The sequence below is a fragment of the Balearica regulorum genome, chromosome 3, assembly GCF_011004875.1.
Source record: "Balearica regulorum gibbericeps isolate bBalReg1 chromosome 3, bBalReg1.pri, whole genome shotgun sequence".
Taxonomy (NCBI): domain Eukaryota; kingdom Metazoa; phylum Chordata; class Aves; order Gruiformes; family Gruidae; genus Balearica; species Balearica regulorum.
In genome coordinates, this window is record NC_046186.1 from 115847578 (window position 1) to 115866254 (window position 18677).

The 18677-nt window shown below is 50.4% G+C and overlaps 1 protein-coding gene across 8 annotated transcripts; it reads left to right on the forward strand.

Annotated features, from left to right (window-relative positions):
- Window positions 1–38: 38 nt before the first annotated feature.
- On the forward strand, window positions 39–18594 carry CEP68 (centrosomal protein 68). Of its 8 annotated transcripts, XM_075749689.1 has the most exons (9): window positions 7679–7702; window positions 8501–8620; window positions 9207–9295; window positions 11832–12242; window positions 12741–14189; window positions 15560–15682; window positions 15914–16010; window positions 16836–16990; window positions 18135–18594. In XM_075749689.1, exons 3-9 carry the CDS (start codon window positions 9254–9256, stop codon window positions 18183–18185), a joined length of 2328 nt encoding a protein of 775 aa, XP_075605804.1. In that variant the 5' UTR covers window positions 7679–7702; window positions 8501–8620; window positions 9207–9253; the 3' UTR covers window positions 18186–18594. The 8 variants fall into 8 exon arrangements, with proteins under 8 accessions (XP_075605809.1, XP_075605803.1, XP_075605810.1 ...); XM_075749694.1 differs by lacking the exons at window positions 7679–7702; window positions 8501–8620; window positions 9207–9295 and adding exons at window positions 39–1019; window positions 3302–3439; XM_075749693.1 differs by lacking the exon at window positions 7679–7702 and having other exon boundaries at window positions 8180–8620; window positions 9002–10558.
- Window positions 18595–18677: the final 83 nt, after the last annotated feature.

Genomic DNA, 18677 nt, shown 5'->3' on the forward strand with positions numbered 1-18677 from the left:
CTGGATTAGCCTTGCCTAAGCAGCTGGCAAGCTCTCTGTGACTCCTTTGGAAATGTCCCTGAATGGGAATTGTGTAACCTTGTATTCAGGTCCACTTTCCCAGACCGTGCCCTTTGCCGGCATGCTGGTGTCACTGATTACCGCCATATCACTCCATTTAACCCCTTCCCCGGGAGCCCAGGGCAAGCCTACTCAGGGTAGCACTTCTCCAAGCCTTCTGCACAGATACTCGGCTCTAAAGGGGCTTGGGGAGAGCCCAGATTAGTAGGTAATTTTTTATTGATGTGTGTCATAGTGGAGCACAAGAGCCGACAGACCTGCTGCCTAGTCTGCCAAGAAAACAGAGTTTGTTCCCTGGAGAAGGATTGAGGAGTGGGAGATATCATCCAGCAAAACCTTTGCAGTAGGCAACCAGACTGGTAAGTTCAGGGTACTTTTGCATTTGACGTACGCGGTCAGTCTGAGCAGTGTGCTGGTTCCAGAATTGAGGGCCTGGGTTTGCTATCAAAGTGGTTTTGATACAGCTTTTCCATTAAAAGCTCATACATGTCCATAGGGTAGCTTTTATCCTGAGATGCACAACGAAGAACATCACAAATCCTGAAAAAAATCTACTATGTAAGTGTAGTTTGGTTAGTTTCAAGCATTTAATTCTGATCCCAGAACTAATAAACAAGGGTGCAAAATTTGCAAGAATTGCAAGCACCAGAAAAAAGAAGTATAATTTGAAGGACCTGCCTCTGTATGACTTACAAATTGTGACTGGCATTGTGTCTTGGTATGGGAATTTTACGAAGCCATCAGTGTTGTGGTTTCCAAAAAGCCTCTCTGACCCCATGGTTGTGTCTTTGTCTTCTCATCTCCCAGCAGAAACCCCAAGGAGACACCTGGAGGAACACTAGACCAGCGAGCTAACAGAGAAGCCCTCTTGAACTTTAGTCCCTAGCCATTCAAATGCCAGCTTTGGATCCAAACACAGCTGCTGCCTAAAACAAGCAGGTTTTCTGGCACCTTCTGAGGTAAGCGGTGGTTGTCAGAGCAGCAGTGCCTCGCCATTTGAAACACACGAAGCTTTGTGAGACCCATGGAAAAACGTGGCATGATTGCTTGTCTTTAATGAGAACTGAGTCAAGCCGCAGACTGAGTCCCAGCTGACTCAAGCCAGACATTATTAGAGCTTGCTAGGCGTTATTATAGATAATTAGATAAAGTTTCTTATGATATTTCAACAAAGAGATAAAAGTTGGAAGAAGTTCTAGTTAAACGACTTTGTTCTGTTTTTCTACTACCACCCTGGCCACATGCCTTCCAATTTCTTAATAATTTCACCTTTTTTTAAGAGAAAGAGTTTTTGGGAAAATCCTCCTTACTTCTTCCTTCTAAAAAGTTATAGGCAGGCAACGCACATTCGTCTACTTCATATGAAGAAAAGCATTTAAAAATAAATTTATAACAAAAGCCGCTGCTATTGTTGTAACTTAATATTTACAGAGGAAATCCAATTATGGCCAAGGAGCAGATTAGTACTTTTTTTTTTTTTTAATCCCTAGTTTGTTTGATTAAGATCGATATAATTATAGGGAGGTGCTTTGTGACTTAGTTAAACAGAAGACAACCCCATTTTGTTCTGCTGTGAAACGAATGGTTTGAATCAGGTTGTGTGGTACAGCTGCGTTAACAGGTCATCTTTAAAATATGTAGATTGATGTTAGTTTGTTGAAAATCACATCTCTGCTATCTCCCCATTATGAGCATTCAAGCAAACATACAAGTACATTGTACCTCTCGGGAGCCTCGTGAGATGTGACGTGCATGAAAATAGCTTGGCGAGCTTACAGCTAACTTGCTGTTCTTGCAAGTTCTTGCATCTTGGATGTCAGAGTCAAGCCATCATGCTATGGAAGATACCTGTGGTTTTAGACTGGGCAAGCAGGGTAGCCGCTGGAATTTATTTCCACATTTTGAAAGTTATCCTCATGATCGTAAGGGTTGGGTTTGTCAAAATATATGCCAGGGACCAGGCAAATTACAAACTGGCTCTGAAACCTAGGGCCAGAGATGCAATGCAAAAGCCACTCCACAGGCTTGGGTAACAGGACTTCACCCTCTCCGCAGGATAGTGATTGGCAATGATGTGATGTAAATTACTGTAATTACTATGTCACCAAAACATGTACCCAATCAGGCAGATCTGGATTCTCTTCATCGCGGTGTGCTAGAGTATAATTAGATGGTGATGCCTACAGCTACTAGAGTTTGAGGGAGGCCTACACGCGTTTGGAACTCGAATCTCACAAACCGAGTAGGTTCCAACCAACAGCAGCCAAATTGTTAAGATTAAACTTCCCTGGTACTGCATCATCGGCTTGCGTGATTTGACTCGCTGAGCATCCTGAAGGCACCAGGCTTTGTCCTTATACCAGTACCATTCTTGCTGAGGTAGGAAACCAGTGTGGCCAAACTCAGTATAGACCTTACAGAAGGGGACTACGGTATTTATTTACATTTTAAGCTGATTTTACCCACCCGCACTCGTTCTTTTATAGATTTCATTCACTCATGCTCACAAGCAATAAGACGTGGTTGTTCAAGTGGTCTGGCCCCTATCACCTGCATGCAACATACACAACAAATGACGACGGCTGTCAAATCTTCACTAAACCTCCCAGTTTTGGGACAATTCTTTAATGATCTTTAAGAATCGATCGGGTTGTTTTGTGGCGGTCCTTCGCTGCAGTCTCTCTTCCTGCTAGGCTGCCAGGAGAAGGAATGGGAGAGGTGATATGCTGCCATCCGCCTGTTATCACAGAGGAGGGTCTGTCACGAATGAGTGGTGTGTGCTATAGTCTTATCGGTGTGCAGACCTTCTGGGCTTGACAAAAACAACATAGTCCCAAATTGTTTGCTGGGAGTGGTGTCACTTGTTATTAAATAAAAGTTGTTCTTAACCCCCCCCGCTCTACTATTTCTTCTGATGCTTACATAAACAGATTTTCATTCATACCAGTCCCAATATTTCTTTTACAAATCTCTGCGCTGATGACTGGTTCCTGTAGATGCCAGCTCTGGTTTTGAAGAGCCTCTCGGTTCTGCTCAGGGCAACACACACATGACAAAGGGCCAAGACATCCCAGCAATTAGAACAAAAAAGAAACCCCTCACATTCCCCACTGAAAGCAGCAGTAAAATCTCACATTTAAAAAGTAAAATTAATCCAAATTATTCATTGCCCATTATAATTCACGTTGATCGAAAGCTGCCACCACCTCTCGACCAGCTGGCTCCTGTTTTTATTTCACAGCAATGTGTCACCTTCATCCAACGAGAGGAAAGGTGAAGCGTCTGGACCACACCAACTCCATCCCATTCATCCCCCTCTGCACCATGGGACTAGCCCTGATCTGCAGCTGTGGGGCTGTTTTAGGGGGCCTGGATAGAGGTAAGGAGATGTTTTGGGGGAATATGGAAACTTGAAACACCTGCCTTTGTGGCTGGGTCTCCTGTTGCTGGCAGTCTGGCCAAGCTGTTCGTGGTGTGATGGGTACATCGTGTGGCCAGAAAGGAGAAATGCAATTTCTGTTTGACCTTTTTCTCGGGCTAAATCCTGCCACTCCATCCCACTGAGCAACCAAGTGGTAAAGAACTGAAATTGCCCGGCCACTAGCACTGGGGTTCATTGCTCTGCACTTCAATGTTGACACTAAAATAGATGTCTCTGTAGTTTTTCCTCTTTTCTTCATTAGTCCTGCCTTACATGTTTCGTTTGCCGGCTGCCTTGGGTGTGCTTAAGTCGTATTTTCAGGCACTTCTCCAAAATCAGGAAGAAAAAGCAGCAGCTAGCTTTTTTAAGAAATATTTTGTAATAGTGCAGTAGTAGCTATGATGATCTAGAAGAGTGAGGGAAAGTTTGCAAGCTTTTCATGAGTCTTCTCATGACTTTATAAAGAAGCTAAAGCAACATGGCTGAGTTTGAACCTGCTTATTTAGACATTACTAGAGCGACTGCCCAGCTGAACAACTGGATTCCTCAGGGCCTACCTTAGGTCCAGAACAATAAGTAGTTGATTAGTGACACAAATGTTGGAACAGAGAAAAATCTGCAGGTCCCGCCTGGAGGAGAAGGTCTGGGAACATGGAAAAGCGCAGGGCTGAAATTCATAGCAGTATCAGAAAAACTGAGAGAAGGTCTGGGCAACAGAAGCTGCAAAGAATTAATCTAGATGAGAGTAATTAACCACACTAATACCAGTGGGAAATGGTAGATTAAGGAGCAGGATCAGGAAGTTACCTACGGGCAGTCAGAAGCATGAGTCAAATGCCCGGTGCTGGGATTAAGGCAGATACTATACCAGGGTGTGTAAACAGAAACGCAGCCTGGACTACCATACCAGTTTTGCCTAATCATAGCCAAGCCTGTGATGGAGATTTGGACCAGGTTTAGGTGTTGAGCTTCAAAGAAACATGGCCCAAAGAGTGAGAATCAAGAGGAGAACAAGAGGAACGGTCCAAGATGTGGAAATCCTGACCTCTGGGGAAAAGAAAAGGATTGTTAGCTTCAAGTAGGGGAGGACCTCTCCCTGCAAACGCCTTTCAGAGAGGGGTTTGGCAGAGCGAGCGCACAGTGAGCAGAGTTCTGAGCAGTTTGTACAAAGACAGCTCCTGCCCAGAACCACAGGTCAGAGACTTTTCCAGCCACCCTGTCCTTAAGGAGCGAGGAATGCAGCGCTGTCGGCTTGCAGCAGAGGTATTTTTTATAAATCAGTGCCTGAGCAATTTTAACACAGGAGAGGAATAACGTCAGTCACTTTGATGTAGCCAACAGAAGCAAAGACGGCTTGTGGCAGCTCCTTCCCACCTGGATGATAACAACACTGGAAGATAGCAGGTGTACTAATGGGTTACATGTAACATTAACTCTCTGGCTGTCTGAGGCACAGCATCAGAAATGGAGTAATTTTCCAAACGCAGGCAAATCCTCCCCACAGATAATGCCATACTGCTGGCCAAAAGATGGCAAAGTGATTACGACCAGTCTTTCTTATCTCTGCAGTACTCTGGTCATATTGCTAGCAGTGCTCTGGGAACTAATAGGTCAGGTCCAAGCCCTGCATTTGCTGACATCTCATCCATCCCAAACATTTGCACTGAAGGACTGAAATTTGATGCTGAAGACAGTGCAGATGCTATGCAAGAGCATATGGTGCACATCCAGGCTTCAGGTTTCATTGCAGAGTATTAACTATCTCGCTTGCAGCGTGAGACCATTCAAGCTAGAAAGAAATTACAAATTGATGTGCCGAAAACTCCGGATAACAGCGCATCACTGGTTACGGGCATACTAAAACTCTGGATACATAGCTGCTGCTCCTGACGGATAGGGTTCTGTACAAACACACAGATATTCCCACGAAGAAGGTAGAAGTTTTTGAAGAAAACGGAGTCTTCCTATCCCAGCTTCTCCTATACCAGAAATGCCCCGCTTTCAAATCTGATCATCATAAGCAAGCTCTACTTCACGTCACAGATACAGGGATTACTGCAGAAGTGCTGTCATCCACAGATTAGGTGAAATCATTTGTCTCTGCTGGAGAACCTTCTTGCTGAAAAACACAAGTTTGAAAGAATCCTGAGGTCTCAAATCACCAAGAAAATACCCATATTAGTCTTTGCCAGCCTTGACTGACCTTGGGTGGGAATTTGGCTAGACTTGACCCTATATTATAGATCAAATAAACTAGTTTCTCTTCAGCAAAGTTCCTAACAAAGAGGGCCAGGTGTCAGCGGAAGAAAATCAGTATCATTTCCCTGCAATTTTTAAATAGCCTCTTCTTTAAATCACCAGGGTTTATTGACACCCTCTCAGTATGAGCCCAAGGAGAGGGGAAAGATTTTGCGGTGCTCTGGCTGTTCTTGTAGACATCCTGGCACTCGTTTGATCGGAGGCGGAACAGGACGCGAACCTTTCCTGCCGGGGCTGAGACTGCAGCCAAGCGCTATTCAGCTCCGAGAACAATGTCTGGCAGCTTGCAAGTAATTTGAACCAGCTAAAAACAGCCGAGCCTGGGTATGAATCACGACCCATCCGTGTTTGTTTCAGCCTTTCGACTCGCCTGAAATCAGCTTGGCCTCTACTGGCAGGCAGCTGGCTCCCTGGAGAATAAGTAATAAACAACATTTTTAAGGACTTTTCTTTCACAAGGGCTTTGCCTGCATGAATTCCAACAAAAAAGCTGGCTCTCAAAAGCGTGCATCCAAGGCAGGGGGTTGTGCAGCCCTACGGAAGACCTGCTGTAACATTCATCAAAGAAACACCAAATATAGAAATATTACATAGGAACAGAGGTGATGTGGGCTTTTTCTTGGCTGTGAGTTCTTCTGAGAGCGCCGTGCCATGTTATACCGTGGCGTTACAACTCTGCTTTTTGAAAAAGAGACTCCCACTCTGTTTCCCTAGAGAGAAAAAGCAAGACCCTCCAGGATGGTAAACAGAGCTGGTTCCACTGAGGTCAGTGGAAGAGCCAGGTCATAGTGGCTGGGAATCTGGACCGTACTACAGAGCTGGAGCACGCTGCGGGCTGAGGAGCGGGGCCAGAGGACTGAAGCACTGACCGTGGACTTGAGATACGTGGGTTGTGGTCCTCACCCTGCTGCCAGCCTGCTGAGCAAAACCCGAGACGTCTCTTTGGTCCTTCATGGCCTAAAGCTGGCCGCCATGCTGTTCATAAAGTGCTTTACCAGATAACTGACTTCTAGGAAATCTCAGCATTATCTAAGAAAATGGCTCCAGGAGCAGATGATGCAGACAAAAAGCAGAATCAGCCTATGGACAGAAACAAGGAAAAGGTTTGTATTTTCTAACGGGACACGGGCACGTGTCGGGATACGGCTGCTCCATTCCCCAAGGAAAGGTCCGGCTGGGTGCAAACCGCAGAGCGGCCCCCTTCAACATGCGTCGTGAGGACTCAACCCAGAAAGCTGCCCAAGCGGCAGGCCGCGACTGGCGTCCGACAACCGGCCCCCCAGACACACGCTGCCGAAGGGGAGGAAGGTGTTGCACCAGGACCCCCTCCCGCCTGCCGAGGGGGCTTTGTGTTGCACTCGATGCTAAACTCCATTTGCCGTTACATGTGCAGTCATTGCTCGTGCAATACCATTTTCAGATGGTTTTCTACCCCAGAAACAGCGTGGTAACGCCCGGAGAGGAGCAGAGGCTGCCAGCGCACAATTTAGCCCCAGGAAGGTCAACGTACAGGGTAAAGGGAAACGCCCTAAATTTGCAACAAGCTCCTCAAGGGCACTGGAGGTAACGCTGCTCCAGCAACGGCAGCGCCCGCCGATCCTGGGGGGCTCCTCAAGTCCCCGCTGGCAGACGGCTAATTTGCTCCACCCCGTGCTCGGCCGGGGCCGGGGGCCGGGAGCCGGAGGGGGCCGGAGCGGGGCCGGGGGCCGGGAGCCGGAGGGGGCCGGAGCGGGGCCGGGGGCCGGGAGCCGGAGGGGGCCGGAGCGGGGCCGGGAGCGGGGCCGGGCCGCCCGCGCAGGGCCGGGGGGAGGCAGGGTCGCACCGCGAGGCCCAGCGCCACGCTCCGCTCCCATTGGCTGCCGGGCCGCAAGGGCGCCCTTGTTGACGTAGCGACCCCCGCTCCCATTGGCTGGGACGCGGGGCGAGGGGCGTGGCGGCGGGGGCGGTGGCGGCCGCCGCTCGGTAGGTGCGGGCCGGGCCGGGCCGGGCCGGGGCGGTGGTCCCGGGGGCGGCGGCGGGGGGACACACACCGAGGAGCAGCAGCTCCGGGCGCTGCTGTGGCCTCCCGGGGAGCGGCGTGCGGGGGAAGCGAGCGGCTTTCGCGTTGGAAGCCCGTCCCCGTTACTCGAGGAGCGGTGCATCCGCGTCTCCAGCGGTGCAGGGCATCCCCAGGGTGCGGTGCCTCGTCGCCTTCGTTGCCTTTATTTCTTATTTTTTTGGGGGGGTTAATGTGCCGTTTTTTCAGCTGCGGAAAGACTTTTCGGGCAGAAAGTATGCGAGAAAAGGAGCAAAAAAACTAACAGAGCGCAGATCCCGCGGGCCTGAAAGGCGAGAGCCGGGCGTTTCCCCCGACACATCCAGAGCAGAAGTTCCCGGCAGAGCTGCCCTTGGCGGGACACGGAAACTCCGGCAGCGGCGGCTGCTCCGGCCGAGCCCAGTGACACGGTGGGACGTCACCGCTGGGTTTTGTGCACCCTTTTGGCAGGCAGCTTCCCTGTGATGACGTAAAAAAGTTCAGGGATCGCTTTCCCTGAGACGTCCCGGTGGACCTGCCGCTGTTGAAATGAATGAAACGGCCACTGTCTTCGTCTGTTACCTAAAAAAACCCCACTGTCGGGTACCGTTTCTGTGCCGCCCCACGACTGGTGAGACAATTGAGGGCTCGGGTGTAGTCGGGATTTCTGGCCGTTTTCCTGTGATTTTAAGGCCAGTGGAAAGTTTCCGCCGTGCCTAAAGCTGTGATCGTACGTCCCTCTTCAGAGCCGTGTCAGTCCTGCCCCGGGATCTGGGCTGGCTTCTTCCCCTCGTAAGGTTTGGTCTTGATGCATCCCCATCACCAGCAACCTGACCTCTGAATTTTTGCGGTTTTGTTGGAAAATGGTGAGAAACCTTATTTTCTAGATGCTCTTGTAGTTGGGAGTTGCACTTAGTGGCGTTAGCATTTTCAGTCCGTTTTGAAATGCGACTTCTTGCCTGATCCCTCTGCGTACGGGATGTGTGCGACTTCCCCATCTCGTTTGCATCCGAGTGTGGTTGCACATCCGGGCTCCCTGCAATTAATTGAAATTGGCTGCCTGAATCAGAGGCTTTTGAAAATGCAGCGAAATCTCTGGTGGCCCTTGGAATATCCTTACAAATTCTGAAATAAGCAGATTTACTCTACTCGTGTGTATTGGCAAGTTTCCTAGTTTCTTTTTAGCTTCCATTTAGCTTCTGGAGATTTAATGAACCTGCGAAGCAGCACTTGCTCTTTTTTTAAAGACTGATGGCATCATAGAAATGTATATCACTGCATGCTGCATCCATGAGATCAACAAATAGTCTTGAAAGTTCAGAATAGTTCGACGCTCATGCTCCAGCATACAGTTACAAAAATAACAGTTGAGTTGTAACCTATAATTTTTTTTAATGTTGCTTAACACATGCTTTTCAAATTTAAGGTCAAGCTTATATATGTTTTTTATAGTTGTTTTTACTGGGCTGACTGACACATGACTCAAGTCACTAAATCTGATGGAGATAATGATGTTCACAGCATCTTTTAAAAATAAGGAGGTACCAAGGTCGATCATTAATTACTGCACATTCAGTAATTTAAGACTTTAAAGTCTGCTTTGATGCCTTGTTAAGCTTTTCTTTCTTTTGGATATATATTTTAAAATCACCGCCCAACAACAGAACTGATTGTTGAGGCATAACTGTGGGTGTCCAGCGCACTGCCCTCTGTTAAGATTTATATTTACCGGGTCATTTTTGGATGTACAGCACTGCCAGTACGTGCAAAGAGGGATTAGAGCCGGTGAGATGCCCGTTCACATAATGATAACTAATGGTGTTCCCTGCTGAACTGCCTACACGCAGCCTTTGAAGCAGGCTGCGTGGCTCTGAAGCGGATCCTGGAATTTAATACGCGGTACCTGATGACTGGCCACCCTGGCAGCTTTTCGCTCAGTAGGTTTTGGTTGGAAGAGGAGGAATCCAACCAGCGAGCATCACTTATCCTTGCAGCCAAGGCCCTGGCTTTCAAAGCCAGTAAACAAATACATCTCAGGGGATTTTCCAGGCATTTAAATCACCTGTAAGTTGGATTTGACCTTGTGGCATTTGGTTTGCTAATACTTGTTACGTGACTGTCTAAACAAAACCGAGAGGGACCGAATGGGAGTCGGTGAAGGCTGGCCGGTGACAGGGGCTGCCTCCGGGGGCTCAGAGACCACTGGCCTTAAAAATCTATATGATGGCTGCGTGAAGAAATCACACACATGGGTCTGTGAGCGGTTTGGGATACTCTTTCTGTGAGCATCAGAAATGTACCTTCTGTTAAACAAGATAGATACGCTTACATATATTTTAATGGTATATTGTCATATGTAGGGAACTTAACAGGGGCACATTTATCAATTACATTGATTGCAATTACCATGCGGTTTTTGTTTGGCTATACAACTTTTTTGGGGAGAAAAAGCAATACCGTTGCTGCGCGTAGGGTTGTATTTGGTACCAATTTAAGCGATCAAGTGGGTGATCCAGGTGTCGACAGAGGGACGCGGCTTGCGTGGAAGGCTGAGACAGCTCAGGCTTTACTCGCCCGCTCCGCAGCTGCTGCCGTGCTGAATATAGCTGCCCGGCTCTCGGGGAGGGGGAAGGCAGCTGCGGTGCCTGCCACGGGTTGTGCCGGGGATTCGGTCTCCCCTGGAGACCCGGCGCGTCGGCCCGCCGCTCTTTGTTTGCGTGCATGAGCTCTGCCCGTGGGAAAAGCCCCGTCACCGGAGGGGTGGATCATAAAATGAGGTCGTGACAAAAGAGCTGACGGAGGGAGTGAGTATCAATGTGTTTCGCACTTCCAAGTATTGTTTGGGAATACTTTCTTTCCTCCTCCTTTTTTTTTTTTTTTTTTTAACTTTTTATTTCTTTTTAAGTTGAGTTTGCTGTTGCTGTTCCCTTGGCCGGCCTCCCCATCACTAGCGTGGCACTAGCTGGGTGAGCACCAGCAAAAACCACTCTGCCGGTGTTTTCCTAACGCTGGCACCCTGGTTCGGGCTGGAGTTGCTGGAAGAGGCTTCAGTATTGCCGGGGCTCTGAGGATGCCCGGCTGTGACTGAGCGGCGCAGAGCCTGCATGTGGGGATTTTGGCAGCGCCGGTTTCAATGCTCTGTGGGGAGCACGCAAGGTGTCATTTGTGTTGAGAGTGTTTTTTGAGTTCCGCTAGCTTGGCGAAGGCGCGCAGAGGCGCTCGGCTGTGGCTGGTGTTCGTAAGACAAGATCTCCCGTGTGTTATATTGAGTCTCCTTGATTTGGGTCCTTGGTCGTCCTGCTGCAGATCCTCGCTCGAGCCCAGTGCGGGCAGCGAGAGAGTGATGGTGCAGCATCTCCATGTGTGGAGCACCCAGGGCTCAGGCTTCAGGAATAATATCTCATGTTAAAAGGATTTGCAGCAAGATGCCTTGGGCTTGGCTGTACAGCACGCTTGAAAATGTCATCGGTTGAGCAAGTATTTCCATTAATTAGTTTCACAAAGCGTTAATTTTATGAATTGAGGTAGAAGCTGCAGAGCTAAGCACCAAGTTTGGGTTTTACAGCCTCCTACCTCCCCCTCTAGTTTTTTATACATACTTGTCACTTCTGGATGGCTTCCATTTCAAGGTTTTGAGTTTGTCTCTTAAAAAAACCTCAACTTTCCACCCAATGGCCTTCAGGGCTCAGCCACGCTAATAGGTGCTTTACGGTGTCTCATTTGGGCCCGGTAGCCTCATGGTGCACAAACTTTGTGAGATTGGCCGTTAATTCGGGAGACAGTTGCACCATGCCAGCAAGGTATAAAGCACAGGTTTGATCGGTGCAGCCAGAGCTTTAATTAGATTTTCCCTGTGTGTCATGTCCTTGAAACCAAAAAACGCTGCTGAGACATGAAGGTTTACTCTTTACTCTGTCCCACCTGATACTCTGAGATGCAACTTTTTGATTTTTGGGGTCTGACCCGGAACATGCTTAAGCTCTTCGTTATTAGACCTACCCAGTTTCTTTACTTGGGTAAAGGGGGACTTGGGAGGGGGGGTGGTGAGTTGCCGCTGCCAAGTGTTGTGTATTTCAGAGCTCGGCTTGCAGAAGTTCTGTCCCGATGGCCGTGGATGTGGGAAAATCACTTTCTGAAGCCTCATTGAGCAGGAAGGCCGAGGGCGATGGCAGGTGGGACTGCACAGAGGTGGAGACGGACTACCCAGAGCTCGCGAACAGCCTGCACCGGCTTTTAGGGGCAGAGGAAGCCAAGCCCTGCCCGCAAGGGACGGAGAGCGTGGCAATGAGCGGACGCAGTCGCTTGGCCACTGGTATTACCCAGGGAGGCTCAAGCTACTGCCCAGAAGTGTCTTCAGCATCCACATCCACATTTCCCAGAGCAAGAGCAAGCCTCTCGGAGACAGAGACGTTAATTTATAGAGCTACCGATGGCGGTGATGCACCTCGTCATGTTGGCCGCCAGTTCCTTTCCTCAGAAGACCAGCAGGTGAGACTGTTGTAGGTACAGGTGTTGCTGCATCACCAGGAGGTCCCAGATGAGGTGGGGGCTTCTTTGTCTGGGCTGTCCTAGCAAGAGCTTTCCATCTCCTCCAGCCAGAGTGTGCCCACCCCAGCCCCGGGCTAAGCCATGCAATGGGGAAGGGCTTGGGCTCCAACGCTCCGCTCCTGTATTGCCACCGCAGAGCTGGAAAGTTGCTTGGGATGGAGCTCCTTAAATAAGTGCCTTTTGCTGCCAAATGACTCGTGCAACCTCCCAGGCCCTTGGGATATCTTTCCTTAAAAACAAGCCCCACTCCGGGCCCCAGGCAGCTGCGTGCCGTCCCACAGACAGAACCGAGTTCCCCTTCCAGCCTCTCCTCATGGCAGGTCCAAGGCTCAGCTTTTATCTCCATGTCCCGGCACAAGGGAGCCTTTTGTGTGGATGCTGTGCTTCATTTTATGTGTGTCTCTCTCTCCTTTTTCTTTCCCCCCCATCCTCGAGCAGGTGAAGGCATTGGGCTGTTGGGAGCCGGCGTCCAGCCCTCCCAGCCGGCGCAGCTCTGCAGAGGAGAGCATCCTTGCTGGTGGCTGCCACGATGCCCGTGCTGGCCGGTGGAACCGAAGGCTGGGAGCTCAATCCCCATTTACCTCCACCCCAGAGCTCCTGCGGCCCCAAACCGCCCCCAGCCCCGAGAGCACCCTGCGGAGCCGCTCCGCGTTGAGCTTCTCCACTCTGTCGTCAGAAGAAAATGGCCTCTCCGAAGAGCCGGCCCAAAGCTTGCAGGCCAGCGCGGACATGCCTTCTCCTGCCACCACCACTGCCCAGGACCTGTGCTGCCGGTGGGGTGCGGCAGAAGGCAGGGTGCCACGGGCGCGGAAGCCCTTCGGTCCTCTGCTTGATGACCGCACCACCATGGAGCGCATCAGAGAGATGTCGTCCTACCAAGCTGATTACTGGGCCTGTGCCATACCAGATTCGTTACCCCCGTCTCCGGACCGCAGTTCACCCCACTGGAACCCCAATAAAGAGTATGAGGACCTGCTGGATTATGCTTATCCACTGAAGCCAAGATACAAGCTGGGTAAGATACCGGAGCCTTTCTTCCATGACTCGGGAATAGGTTTGGACAGCTTTTCTGTTTCCCCTGAGGGCACGTCGAGGTCCACCAGTATCTACGGCCGAGGTGGGCAGGCTCGGGGAAGTGGAGAAAATGGACGTCGGACGTTTGTGGCCTCTGCAGAAAGGTTCTCCACCCTGGGGCCTGGAAAAAGAGGCTGCTCAGGAGCTGACTCGTACTATGAACCTTTACCTATTGCAAAAGCATCCTTCGCAAAGAGTGCTTCCTCTCATCCTTCTAGAGGTTTTGCTAAGGATGTCATGACAGCTGGGCTGGGTTCCTTTGGCCTCCCTGCTGTGGATGGGAGAAGCTGCTGTACCAGAAGGAGCTCCTTCCCCAACTACAAAGGGCAGGTGAAAAGCAGCAATAGGTTTTTACCGACAACGCGAGTGCTCCCTCTGAGGAAAGAGTGGGAGGGTGATGAAGAATTTCTCTCCCTGCCTCCGAGACTGCGGGAGCTGGATAGGCTGGCTCAGTTTTTGTCCAATCTTTCCTTAACTATAAGGATGCCCGGGCATGATCACCGTAACCTTCCACGTCACAGTGATGGTAGGCAGCCCCTTTCGTCAGAAATGGCTCCTTTTGGAGAAGCGGGTGGCAGGGATGAAAGAGGGAATATTGAGGATTATGGTCCCTGGCAGCCCTGCAGCTCTCGAAAGCCCAGCTGGGAAAACACTGAATCGTGTGGCCGGATCCACAGGGCTTCATCTCTGCAGGGGCTTCATCTACCGACTGGTCTCAGGGATGCGTTGGATGGGACGTACCTAAACGAACCGCGGGTCAAGGGGAATCTGAAGAAGAGCCAGCAGAGCGAGTCCCTTGCCCAGTGCATTAAGGTAGGCTGAGACGAGAAATAAAGTTCAATACAGGAAGATCTTGCATAAGATGTGCCTGTACGTATTGCACATTAAGGCTTCTCCTTCTGCATGATGCTCGGTGCCTGGCAGCTGATAGTAATTTATGCAGGGGGCTCACCAGAGCAGATAATTTCTTCTGATGGAGCAAGAGCCCATCTCGCTTTTCCTGGGGCTCAGCACCAGGGGGCTAGGCTCGGTGGAAATGTGGCACGCTGCTTCCCCCAGCCCGCCCGTCCTGCAGCGCCGCTGCAGCGGGGAAGATGTGAGAGCCGCTGTCGGGGCCGAACCAGCATGAAATCCAACATTTGCTGCCTGCCCCATCTCTTGGGCTATTTAATGCGGCGTGGCCGGCCTTGCCCTTCAGCCCAGGCTCGCTCATCCTCCCCAGACTGGGTCGTACTTCAGGGTGTAATAAGGCCAGGCAGAACTGGCAGGGTTTCTCTGAACAGTTTCCTGATTATTTTGTGAATTTTTATTTTTTGGGTGTGTGATGCCTCATGGCCATCCTGCCATGGGTTCTGTGCTCCCTGCCTAGCCGAGATTGCTCCCAGACTTCCCCTCCATCTTCCCCACCACAGTCCCAGGCTGAATTTGGAAGCGATGCCGGGCTGTTTGCAAGAGAGTAATTATTATCATGCACATAGCTGCAAACACCGGCGCAACTCATACTCTCCTCTTGTATGGAAATAACTCTGCTGATCTAAAAGGGTCTTTTCTAGTATCAGCATTAGGCTGTATCTGTTGCCCCAAATCACGGTGCAGGGAGAAGCAGCTCAGCTTTACAGCAAAACCCTGACTCCTGAGGAGCAGGAGTAGGGCTGGAGTCTGGTTTCGGTGAAAGCAAGAGGCCCCTGGGTTTCATGCAGCATCTTACAAAAATAATCCCTTACTGAGACGCTTTAAAAATAAATGAAAGCACTTAATTGAATGAGACAAACCCCTGGGGAAAAGCAACTGCAAATTAACCGTGTGGCTCTGGTGAGGAAGAGGGCGTCTCTTTGGCTGGGAGGTGGTGGAGGCAAACCCCTTCCTTCAGCCTGGGTGCCGCTTCTGACATCTCTCTGTAGCAGCCATTTCACGGTGACCCTCAATTCTTGCCACACAGTGCTTTTGGGGTGTGTTTAGGGGTTTAATTTGCTTTTTGCCTTTTTTTTTCTTTCTTCTGTTGGTTTCCCAAGCTTAGGGATGTTTGTGTGCTGAGGGGAGGCGGACGCTGCTGGCCCCATGGTGGGAGAGCAGGAGGGAGCAGGTGCTTTCTGAAGCACCGCTGGCTCACCTATTGCTCTCCCCACTGTATTTTTGTTGCAGAAATAGATAAGTAACCCCTTTTGTTATGCTTCGTTAAGTAGATGTTTTGCTGTCAGCTGGAAGAGCTTATTCGTTGGCTGTACAACGTCGCGGACATCACCGACAGCTGGGTCCCAGCCATGCCGGACGCCGAGAGTGTGAAGGCATCGCTGCACCGCTACTTGGTAGGTATCGCCGCTGGCTTTTCTTCCCTCTCTTGGGTGCTGTGGGCAGCCAGCAGCACGAAGCAGGACACTGCTGGCACGGTCCAGGTGGGTGATGCAGGCTGCATCAGGTGTGCAAAGCCAAATTTGGGAACCTGCTCAGGTGTAACTGCTCCCCGGGTAACCTGCCGCAGGTGTGTCTCTTCCAAAAACCCATTCTAAGCAGCGTTCCTTTTCTCCTTCCCTTCCCAGGAGTTCAGGAAAGATGTGGCTGACCACCGGAGCCTGACAGAGAGCGTGCTGGAGAGGGGAGAAGCTCTCCTCGACTGTATGGCATCAAATTCGCCAGGTGAGGAGGAGCGCTTGAGCAGGGCTGGTCGTGGACACAGCCGGTGATGCTGGCTGCAACGTCTGCCCCCCGAAATCCCTGGCCCCAGTGGGCGGGGTTTGCCATTCAACAGCTGAATGGGAACAAAAAGGGTTTTACACCTCCGTTGCTGTCTGGAGACTTGGCGATGAGGTGACTTGGAGGTTTGAAGCAATTACTTCCAAGCACTTTTCAGTTGCACCATGCCTTCACCCTTGCCTTGCGCAGTGCCATCCGTTGCAGGTGATGGATGTGTTTCTGCCTCTGATGGGTCCCTTCTTAGTTTTTTATCTTAAGGGCAGCATGGCCAGTTCCTGCTGGGCTGTGGGATGGTGTGGGCCTGCAGCTGGGAGATGTTTTTGTCCAGTGCAGGAGGAGGTGATTTTTCACACCCTGTTTGCGCTTGGTGCATCCCGGGTGGGTGTCAGCAGCCAGTTTGGGGAAACGGCCCAGCCTGGCTGGTGGCGTGGCACGTACGGAGCAGTCACTCCTCTGGTGATTTGGTGCATCCTGCACAAGGGATTTCTAAAGGCCGGGCTGTGTCTGCACCCACCAGAGGGGCTTTAGGGGTCAAGTGCTGCGTTACGGATGAGCTTCTTACAGTCCCAGAGGTTTCCTTGGGGAGCCCCTAGCTCTGTATCTTCACTCTTAACGTGGAGCCCCCTTGGTCACTTCCCACCCCCTCCAAACTCTACATCACAGCTTGGTGGGATGAAGATCAGCTTATTGATCTTCATTCTCTTACTGCTCTTACAGACCTTGGATTGTCACATTACCACCACCTCCATCGTATGTTTTGTTTTGCAGCTCTGAAAGATACGCTGGGTTTGATTGCAAAACAGTCAGAAGAGCTGGAAACCCATGCGGAGCACTTGTACGAATCTGTTCTAGCGGCTGTGGGTCCCATGCAGGGCAAGGATGGGATGGAGGATGAGGGGGTGCAGCAGACATCTGCTCAGTGGGTAAGCGGGGGGGAACCAGCCATTCTGTGGCAGGGGAGAGGGAGGGAAGACACTTAAATTAGCAAACACTATACATCAGGCTTTATTATTATCTCTTTTAATCTGATGTTTGGAAAGCCTAAAAGGAGAAGCAAGCAAGGGCCCTCTCAAAATGGATGCCCCATCATCTTTAAATGTGTGTCAAGGGAAGAGCAGTGTCGGTGAACCAGCTGCTGAAACCCAAGAGGGGGACAGAGCAATGGCAGCTCCTCGGAGGGAGCCGGCAGGGTGGGGGGGACGGCAGCAGTCCAGCACGGGCAGCTGCTCCACCCAAATCGCTTGAGCAGCAGAGGGAAGATGAGGGTTTGGTTTTTGTTTTTTTTTTTGTTTTGTTTTGTTTGACTGTTTGGTTGAATTTGGGGTTTGTGTTTCCCCCCCCCAAAATTCTGCTTGCCAGGTCATGGTGGAAAAGGGAAGCAAGTGAATTCAGGTGTGAAATACAGGCTAGAAAATTTGTTTGCAGATCTGTTGCAATCTGCCTTCAAATACAACTGCAGACAGACATGTTCCAGGAGGGCAGCAGTGTTGGGCTACGGGGCGGAGGTGTGGGCACTGTTTGAGGACCGGTGCAACAGGCACACGGGCTCAGCTGCCCACTGCCCCGTCCCGTCCCCCAGCTGCTCACCCTGCGGGTGGGAAGCACCCTAAAACCGGGTCGGACGAGAGGCTCGTGGCTGTTAGCGAGGCGCAGGGGCCAGAGGCGCAGGAAGCACAGGCAGGCTCTTAACAGCTTCTGAGCACCAAGAGGTAGGAATTCAGAACGGCAGGATAACCTTGCCCCCCCCCCCCCCATTAGCTCAAACTGGTGCGTGCCCCACAGCCCACTTAAAATGTGCAGTTGCAAAGGGGAAAAAATTATTTCCAATGCTTCCAAGGAGAGTAACAATATCTGTGGTAGTTTGTTGGTTTGGGGTTTTGGTGTTGTGTGGTGGTTTGTTTTTTTTTTTTTTAAATTGCTAAATATACATAATGCTATCCTACACACTACAGAGCATAGGTGGAGAGGATTTAAGTACAGCGGGGGGTGGGGGGTGGGGGGCAGTGTTGGTTTGTTTGCTGGATTGCAGCCAAAGCACAGTAGGAACCTTAATGCATTTTATTTCAGGTGCCGCCTCTGTCAGACCTGGGCTTTGTTAGCCAGTCCCGGGACGGCTGAGAACCGCAGCCAGCACCAAACCACCTTTCACCTCCTGCAGAGATGCCAAATTCCTACGATCACTGTGCGCGGAGTTAGCCAGCCCCGGCTGATGTCAGTTTGGGGTATTTTAACCGCGGTTTGAGAAAGGCAAGCTGTACAGCAGGTATTTGGCTACTGGGATGTCTAGTTAATAGTGCTGACTATGTTGGGGAGTTTTGAGTGAGGAATGTACAGCTGGCCTTTCTTTGGTTTGTTTTCTTGTTTTTTGGTGTTTTTTTTTTTAAAATGTAGCTTTCCTTTTTTTTTTAATTGAAGTGGCCTGTTCCATGTATTAGCGAAATGCCAGGAACACACTGGTGTTTTTTTAAACCAAGTAATCCATAGTGTGCCATGCAACTCACTTCTAAGTAAAGCCGTGTGATTTTAATAGCTGTGTTCTCAGGTTTTGTTTATGCTCTTCAAAAATAGGTGCTAGAAGCCAAGAAAATAGCAGCAGCTTCTGGTTCTTGG

Bases quoted from the DNA above. Each gene is read 5' to 3' on its own strand.
- CEP68 (XM_075749688.1), top strand. From the start codon at position 6,778: ATGGCTCCAGGAGCAGATGATGCAGACAAAAAGCAGAATCAGCCTATG. The intron at 6,844-11,831 runs GTTTGTATTTTC...TGTGTATTTCAG, and splicing joins TGGACAGAAACAAGGAAAAG to AGCTCGGCTTGCAGAAGTTC. The intron at 16,991-18,134 runs GTAAGCGGGGGG...ATTTTATTTCAG, and splicing joins AGCAGACATCTGCTCAGTGG to GTGCCGCCTCTGTCAGACCT.